At 41.1% G+C, this 9,035-nt stretch overlaps 1 protein-coding gene across 2 annotated transcripts in view; it reads left to right on the top strand.

The window, feature by feature from the left end:
• Window positions 1-9,035, top strand: part of OTUD4 (OTU deubiquitinase 4) — a 42,581-nt gene that overhangs the window by 1,309 nt on the left and 32,237 nt on the right. The window contains exons 1-3 of one of the 2 annotated variants that reach the window (XM_070386596.1): window positions 427-505; window positions 3,419-3,502; window positions 5,967-6,017. In XM_070386596.1, coding sequence (XP_070242697.1) covers window positions 3,455-3,502; window positions 5,967-6,017 — 99 coding nt within the window. In that variant the 5' untranslated portion in view covers window positions 427-505; window positions 3,419-3,454. Of the gene's footprint in view, window positions 1-426; window positions 506-3,418; window positions 3,503-5,966; window positions 6,018-9,035 lie in introns of those variants that run through there. The other variant, XM_070386595.1, reaches the window with a different exon arrangement.

Raw genomic sequence — 9,035 nt, 5'->3', positions numbered from 1 at the left:
TCTTATTGTGAGTAAATGTTTTCCTAAACATCTATAGACCAGTCTATTCTTGTTTTTTTTCAAAGTCCAGAGACCAGCCACTTATTTTCCAAAGGCCCTAGTTTTCACATCAGCAGCATAAGATCTTTTTTTTTTTTTGGAAACAAGAAATTGGTGTAGCTGATCCAAACCTTTGCATTATGTGGCTGGCATTGTCATTCAAACATTCTTCGCAAAGCTCTCCAAACTGAGCTGTGTCTTTTCCAGTTCAATCGATTTCTCTTATTTTTAGAATTTTTAAAGATGTTCTAATGTTGCTTTGGGAGATGTTCATACAAACAGATCCCAGTCTTTACTATTAGTAGGTAAACAGTCTATCCCATTCGTGAGTTTTCCGGATCACCATCTGTCCTGCTTTGTCCGCCTCAGCCTCCTGAGTCTCCTCATCACCTCCAGAAGCAGAGGGAAGATGTGGAAGTGAATTCAATCCCTATTGAAACATATTATTGGCTCTAGCAAGAGTTTGGTAAGGAAAGAGGTGGAAGCAAATAGAAATACGAGAAGTGTAGTGCTTGTTTGGAGTTGGATTATCCACATCATAGTTTATATTGAAGCAGAAAGGTGTGGCTGGTTTCAGAACTACATACCATAGATAATTGGCAAACTTGATTGTATAGACTCTCTTTTTAAGTAGAAATGAACAATAATAGCTAGCTGGTTACACTAAGAGCTCATTGCTAACAGTAGTTCATGCATTTTATTATATCTCACTGTGATGAGATTTAAATTAGGCATGAGGGAATGTCCTTTCGGGAGGCTGCCTTTTAGTATACTGAGCTTAGAGAAAGTTTGCCACGGTGACTCTTGGCGCAAACTCTGTTCTTCGGTGGGTATGGACCACAGGTGTAGTCTTCATGGCCAAAGGTGGCGTGTGTGTTGGTGGTGCGGAGGGAAGTAACGGCATCCTCAGGCTACTCTTTAACGGTGTGCACAAAGGATTTACTTTTTGCCAACAATTTCTCCAGTAATATTAGAATAACTACCATTTCTACCAGGGAGTCGCAGTAAGTGATCTAAATGGCAGCCTTTGGCGGGAGAAATGTAGGGAGAAAGACTTGATTTAGCCAGAGTCTTCCCCTCCAAATTACCTGATTTAAATAACCCCTTCCCTTTTTACGCTTCTGGCCTAGGGCCTGCAGGAGGCCTGACCTGAATCAGCTCAGTGGCCCTGGAGCTAAAAATAGGGCCCTCTTAGAAGGCTTGGTGAAGCAGAGTGTCTCAGCCTTTCTCTGTGTTTATTATCTCTGTCTGCCCTAAGATTGGAAAGCCTCCTATTTCTAGGTTATTTTCATGTATATAATAATTTCCAAAGATATTTGTCATACCATTTGAACTCTTCCTGAGTGCCCTTGAACTTGCTTTTCAACAGTTGTGATTTAGCCTCCTTTCTCTTGACATTGCTTTGCTCTATAAAGCCCCAGCACCCTGGGCACCTCGCACTGAGAATTTTGCTTCTGAGTAACGGGTTCAGATTTCATGTGCTAATGAAATGTTTGTTAAAAGAGAAAAAACATGCCTGTCATTGTGTTTGATGTGAAGTCATAAGCTTTATTCACTAATGTCTGCCACCTGTTGCTAGGTAAATGGCTATAAGACTAGCTTCACTCTGCAAATGGCAGAAATGCCCTATTGGATGACACTGGTTTACTCAGACTAATATGTTGATTAATAATAGCATCTAGCGTAGCTTCTGTGAAGGAAATGTTACTAAATATCATTTGTTGAATGGGCAAAAAAATTGTGTGGTGGTGATTTTTGCATTTGGGTGGATAGTCCTTCCAGTACTGGAGGCTTAGAGTATATAAGGATGGATGCTTTTTTGTAGTTCCTAAAGACATCAGTGTTCGCATACTTGTTAAGCTGAAAGCCAGCTAGTATGCTGAAAACCAATGCACTGCTAACCTAAGTTAGTGCATTGTCTGAGTATCTGAATTGAATGTAAAGGGACCTGCTAGCTCTCCAGGCAGTTGCGCCTCTTGGTTCCGTGGATATAAATGAGCCTTGGCTGTTATCCAGAGAGACCTGTAACAGGTGCAACCGGAGCTTCCCTTTTCCTGAATTCTGTGCTCACCGTGAACATAAGGGACACTCACTCAGTTGAAACTGTAACTCTTAAAGCTACTTTATAATAATAGAAATTCTCAAGAGCCCTGGATAGTAGTTTTGAGATGTTATTTTAAATGTCAGTTTTTTTCCCCTCCTACTTTGACCTTGTAGGGTAGCAGGAACACCTTCGTTTGGGACACCTAGTAGTAGAAAACAATCTTAATCTCCTTTTTTTAGCATGGAAAAGTATTAGAGACTGGCCAAAGACTTCCCTGGGGGCTCAGATGGTAAAGTGTCTGTCTACAATGCAGGAGACCCGGGTTCGATCCCTGGGTTGGGAAGATCCCCTGGAGAAGGAAATGGCAATCCACTCCAGGACTATTGCCTGGAAAATCCCATGGACAGAGGAGCCTGGTAGGCTACAGTCTGTGGGGTCGCAGAGAGTCGGACACGACTGAGAGACTTCACTCACTCACTCACTAACTTAAAGGGTTTCAAACCAAAGCTTTAGACTTTTATTAAGAGGCAAAATGCCAGTAAGTTATTCTTTGGTTGAACTAGTTGTTTAACAGAAGACAACAGAGGCTGCAAAGTGAGAGGGTGTGGTTCATCTTCGTAGTATGGCTTATTTCCGTTGGTGCTTTTAAGATTTGGGGCAGAAGAGTGCGTTTAAAAGCCATTGAGATGATAACACACAGAAACACGATTGCCTCCTCTGTGCTGCTCCCTGGATGTTCTTTCCAGAATCGTGTAAGCCTGACGGGTGAGGATTTAAGAATGAGTGCCTTAATTTTTCTCAAACCACGGTGGACTTACATTTATACATAAGGCAAGTAATTCAAAGTTACTGGGAAAAAGTAATTTCCCTATTACGGGCAGAAAGCCTCAAAGACTTATTTTTTTTGTTGAAGTCACCTCTTCATTCTCTTTTCCAACAAGCCGAGGATGAAGCGGAGCACTGTGTAGCGGGGATTCTGTCAGCTCTGCTTTGTGACGAGCAAAGTAATAGTAGAGGGGTGGCCAGGAGAGGAAAGTGTAAGTTTACAAAAATTTCCCCAAAGGCATGGTCTCAGTGACCTAAAGGAGAAATGGTAACAAGCTCTCCATCGAGTGACCTCTGGCTTAAGAAGTACTGTAGTTGGTATGTGGTATGTCAGCTCTCAGGTTAGTGGAAGAGGTGAGAGTGAATGCAGAGTTAGAAATGACAGAAAGGGAAATGGAGACTGACGTGTTGGTGGTGAGGTCACGTTGGGTGTGAAGGAAGGTGCTGGGTCATAGCTTCATAGCGTCTTCTAACGGAGGGCTTGAGAACGTGCTGCTCTTTGCTCCACAGGTGCTGCACTCCCAGTCTCGCCACGTTGAAGTCAGGATGGCCTGCATTCATTACCTTCGGGAGAACCGGGAGAAATTTGAAGAGGTGATTTATAATTTTAAACGTGTAATGGTGCCTTGACTTATAGGTACATGATAGCCGTTCTAGTGGTCTAGTGGGAATTTCACAGGTTGGATCTGATTGTAGGTTATGAAGATAAACCTTATAAAAACGAATTGCTTTTTTGAATTCAAATTCAAATCCATAGTCAGCTGTGATTCTTTTTTTTTTAAAGGCCATCGTGTGGTGTTCATTTATTCAGACATTTAGAAAGCTTCTGTGACAGATGGATCACAGAGCTGTGGAGGCTGGAAGGGTGACTTGGGCGGGACCTGAGCGTATTACTAGTGAGCCTTGTCTGACATGATCAGGGAGGCTAACAGGTTTCCATGATTGGTGATCCCCTGTGAACTGTAAAAAATTGCAGACCTTGGAGTATAAGAAATATACTGAGCATAGCTAATGTTGAGCCTCTGATTTTATCAGGAGGTATTTATAGATTTTTAATTTACAGGGTTCATCATTATGAACCACATATCAGAACATTGTAATTACATAAATAATGATTAGTAGTTAATAGAATGTAGTATAGTTAATTAGTACTTAACAGAATATCTTATCAACTGACTGTGATTTTCTTAGTAGTATGTAGTAGGCTGTGTTTTAAATAGATGCCACGGTGACCTATTTTCACTTTACATTGAAAGCCTTGTAAGATTTACTGGTTATTGATTTTATGACGTAGAATTATCATCTGACAATCTTTAGTGGTATTTTCTCCCCGTTGACTGCCAAAAGAACATTGACACTTGGCACGTAACTCAATTCTAAGACTTAATAGATAAATAGTGTTTAAAGGTGCTCTTGGGTTGGAATTCCTATTTGTAAGCAAAATTTTATTACTGGTGACATTTTTCTGGATGCCGTGTTGTAAGATGAACGGTAATATATTCCAGGAAGGAGAGTTACCTGCTTGATCAGAAGATTTGAAAACTTGTCTTATTTTAAAAGGCTGGTGATGTGGAGGCTAGGTAAGACAGTATTGATAGATACGGTGGAGACGAATAGGGTAGAGAGGTGGTCTTCAACTATTTGAAGAAACTACAAGTGAACTAGTTAACATTGGCTCCAGAGGGGAAAGCTCTGTTGACAGTAGTGGAAATGGCCAGCATTTGTGTCAGCAGGCATTGAGTGCTTTGCATATATTTATTCAGCTCTTACAGTCTTAGGCGGTACGATCAGAGCGGGAAAGTTCTGAGGGGGAAAGTTTCACTTTCTTTACAGTGAATGCCTCTACCAGTTTCTATTGACCAGAAGTGGAAAAGACTGTCTAGGGTCGAGGGGTGTGCCTTTTTGTTGAAAATGTTTAGTCAGGGCCTAGGTAAGTACTTTCTGATTATTAAGAAGAATCAGTTGGATGCAGGCTTGTGTCAGACCACAGCTTACTTCAGTCTCTTGCAGCTTTAAATGGTTCTGTGGGGTTGTTTTATTTTTTTAAAATTCTATAAATAATAAACTAATAGAGAACAGTAGCCTCTGATTGGTGGAAAATTTCAAATATGTGGCTGTTTTAGTGCAAGTATGTATTTAAACTTAGGATACTTTTGGAAATTAGAGTATATCATCTATAAAATAATTAATCTCTGTCTTAAAAAAAGGGCATTTAAAAGATTTTTATAGACCAAGCAGTATATTTTAATGTTTTTAAGTATATCACTTTGCTAAATTAACCAAGACTTTAATTGAAATAAAACTGAAATTGGTGTTTCAGATGAATGTCTTTTAGAGCTTTCTCAATTAAATTAGTGCAACTGCTATGAGAAAAGCAAAAAATGTAATCATATAGCTTGAATCAAATCAGATTTTTTTTGTGTGTTTTTGTTAAAATAACAATGAGACAAGCTGGATTAGAAAAATATTGTTGATTCCTCAAAGTATCTTTAGCATTATTAGTTCTTATCTTTGTTTTTAGTATAATTGATCTAAGAGACAATGATTATTCACATCTGTTAGGAAACTAATATCTCTTAGCTCCTGCATCTGTCTTTAGCTCTCTTCTAAGCATTGGCTATTGCCCAGTTAGTCTTTGAGTGCTGCTGTGATCATGTAAGTTCTCTGTTGATGTCACGGGCGTGACCTTGCACCCCCCTCCCTCCGTCTGAGGGGCCTGCCTCTGCTCTGGCACAGGCAGGAGTGCTCACCCCACAGCGCGGCCCGCTCTTGCTGTGCAGGCGATTCCTCCCCACTGCCGCCGCCTCCCAGGGTGCCGCCCACCCTCCAGACCCTGTCCAGGAAGTGGTTCCCGGCAGTGTTTCCTCCTTTAAATTCTGCTGTATCTTTATGATTTCTTAATATTTTGTACATATTTTCATATTTAGATTTTTTTCTGTGTGTGTGTGTGTATATATATATTACTATTGTAGCCAAGGTTTTTGTAAAAATTCAGTAATTCACAGTGAAGAAATTAACTTTTGGTGGATTTCTAATAGGCCTTTTTCCCTTTTTGCAGTTTATAGAAGGGTCATTTGAAGAATATTTAAAACGTTTGGAAAATCCACAGGTATGTAGTAATCTTGTAATATATTTCTGTTTTTTTTTAAATATATTAAATAATGTATTCCAAATTCATTACAGTGTGAGATTAGCATTACAGTGTATGGAGGAGTTCCTGCTTTAGGTGCCTGTGTAATTGGAAGACAGCGGGTGCTGTGCACCTTGTCGTGAGCGTTGCCTCAGTCGGCACAGTCATGCTTTCTTGATCTTGATCTTTCTTTCGTGGTGGCCCGCGAATGTAGTATAAAAGACCTGAAATGACACTGCCGAGGATTTCCAGAGTGTGGTGCTGGTGTGTGTGTCGGGCTTGGTGGACAGGGCGGTGTTTGATTGCTTCCTTATTAGGCAGCTGACGAGACAGGTTGCATCCATTCCCCTTAACGTGGTCACATGAGACGTAGGAAGAGGCTGTTGAGGGTTGAAGGACAGCGCCCCCCACCGACTCCCCCGGCCAGCACTTTCTCAGTCACTTGGAAATTAAGAGAATTTTTCTGTTTGCTATTTTCTCCTCATGCTCTTTGTGTAAAAATCCAAATGTTAACAGAAGGCTATGTAGAATGTTCCCTCATCCCCAGCGATAATCACTGTTAGATTTAAAATGACAACAAAGAAGAGGCCAAGAGGAGTCAAATAGGGAGGAAAGGGTATACTAACAGGGGTAAGGTGTTTGATCATTGTGTGGGGTCTCTCCCATTCCCCGACTCTAATTTGAGTGCTTGTTGTGGGCTAGGAAGGGCCAGGCCCCGGGGATGCAGAAGTCACTGGGCTTTGGGTGCTGTTCTCAGGCGTGTCCCTGCAGTAGGGAAGGGTGTCTAGTACCAGTGAGAAGGCGCGTGTGTCCTGAGAAGTATAGGCATGATGCTGCAGTTGCTGCTGTTCCGTCACTTCAGTCATCATCTGGCTTTGTGTGACCCTGTGGACTGTAAGCCCGCTAGTCTCCTCTGTCCATGGGATTTCCCAGTCAGGAACACTGGAGTGGGGTGCCATTCTCCTCTCCAGGGGATCTTCTTGACCCAGGGATTGAACCTGAGTCTCCTGCATTGGCAGGTGGATTCTTTACCACTCTGCCACCTGGGAAGCCTGTGTCACAGATAGAAAAGATTAAACACTGGAATGTTAACAGTTCTCGCCGGCTGTACCTGGTGATTTTTATTTCCTTTGTAGAAGATGAAGGGAAGGACAAAGAACATTTATTAATTTTTAGTCAGAAAAAAGCCCACAATATCATTTTACGGTGATCTTTGTGAGCAGTTCTGGCTCTTGGGCTGAGAAAGGGTAGAAGAGACATCCCAGAGAGAAGGGGACAGGGAGGGGAGTGAGGCGGTGGAAGGGGACTGGAGACTGATTCGGGGCCCTGCAGGGGAGGGGGTGGCAGGTGCTGCGTGTTGAGCGCCTGGGAACAGCTGTCTCCTTCCCAGGGTGCTAGCCGGCCAGGTGTGTTACTCCCAGGACACCCCCCTCCCCACGCTGGGCAGGCCTTCTCCAGATGTTGCAGGTATCTTCCAAACAGAACAAGTGTTTGTTCTTATTAGTGATAAATATTTCTGTCCGTTTCTCTTTCTCCCCGATACATGGAATGTATGAAAGGAAAAGAGAAACGTAGTCAACTGATAAGCTCCATTGCCTCACCCAGTTCTCAGAGAAAGAGAACTTCCTCCTTTTTTCTTAAAAGTATCAATGGAGCATTTTGAAAAATGCCTCAAAAAGAATATATTTTTGTCAGCTTTACAGAGGTAAAATGGACATGTAATAGGTGTTTTAAGTTTATGATTTGATGAACTCTGACAGATGCATACAGCTACGTGATCTCCACCACAGACACCGCACAGGGCGGTTCCGTCACTCCAGAAGTCTCTCATACCTTTTGGAGTAGAGACCCCTTCCACCCACCCATGTGCGAAGTTTTGCCTTTTCGAGCCTCGAACAAATAGAATGGTATAGTTTGTAGTCTTAGGTGTCTGGCTTCTTTGACTGACGTAATGGACGCATTTTGAGATTCATCTGTGTTGTACTTTGTGTGATAGTTCATTTTTATTGCTGAGTGGCCATTCATTGGATGGATGTACTGCAACTTGTTTTAGCAATTTACAAGTTGATGGATACATGATTTCTTCCCAGTTTGCTGCTGTTATTAAAGCTGCTAAGACTATTTGGTTGCAAGTCTTTCTATGGGCATATGTTTTCTTTTCTCTTAATTAATATTGTTAATATTATTGAGAGTGGAATCCCTGGGTCATATGGTAAATGCATGTTTAACTTAATGAGAAATTGCTAATCTGTTTTCCAAAGTGGCTGTGCCGCTTTGCTTTGTCATTAGCAATAAGTGAGAATTCCAGCTGCTCTGCATCTTCATCAACACTCAGTATCGTCAGCCTTTTAAAATTGAGCTGTGGCTACGCAGTTAGTGGCTGTGTGGTGGTATCTCGTGATCTTAACTTGCATTTCTCTAGTAATGTTGAGAAACTTTTCATGTGCTTATTTGCCATCCGTATGTCTTTGTTGGTGAAATGTCTTGCTCATAGATTCTGTCCTTTATTATTTTGTTTTTGTTGAATTATAAGAGTATTTTATACCGAGTATAATAAATTCTGTACTGGATATATATTTTCCAGTACTTTCTTCCTATTTGTATCTTGTCTTTAGTGTTCTTAATAGTGTCTTTTGAGGAACAAAAGTTTGCTTTTGATGACTATCTAAGAACATTTAATTAGTGTTTTTGATACAGTATGGTTCTTTACAACATTAAAAATAGATTTTGTAGAAATGCTGTGCTCTTACCCACAATGACAAAGTAGACTAACCATAGAGTGTTGTATAAGTAAAATTATAGCGTTTAGGTAGAAGACAGAACATAAATTTAAAAAAAAATTCAAAATTGTTAGAGAAGGCAAGCTATAATGGCCATTGTCTACTTAACCAGACTACAACAGAATTTATTCTGAAGATTAAGTAGTTACAAAATTGTGCCTTATTTGAGATGTAGTGTCTTGTTGACACCAGAAGTGATGCAATGCATTCCGCACAG

Source organism: Bos mutus, chromosome 17 (assembly GCF_027580195.1).
Source record: "Bos mutus isolate GX-2022 chromosome 17, NWIPB_WYAK_1.1, whole genome shotgun sequence".
In the NCBI taxonomy this organism is placed as follows: Eukaryota; Metazoa; Chordata; class Mammalia; order Artiodactyla; family Bovidae; genus Bos; species Bos mutus.
This window is presented reverse-complemented; position numbering and strand designations above follow the sequence as displayed.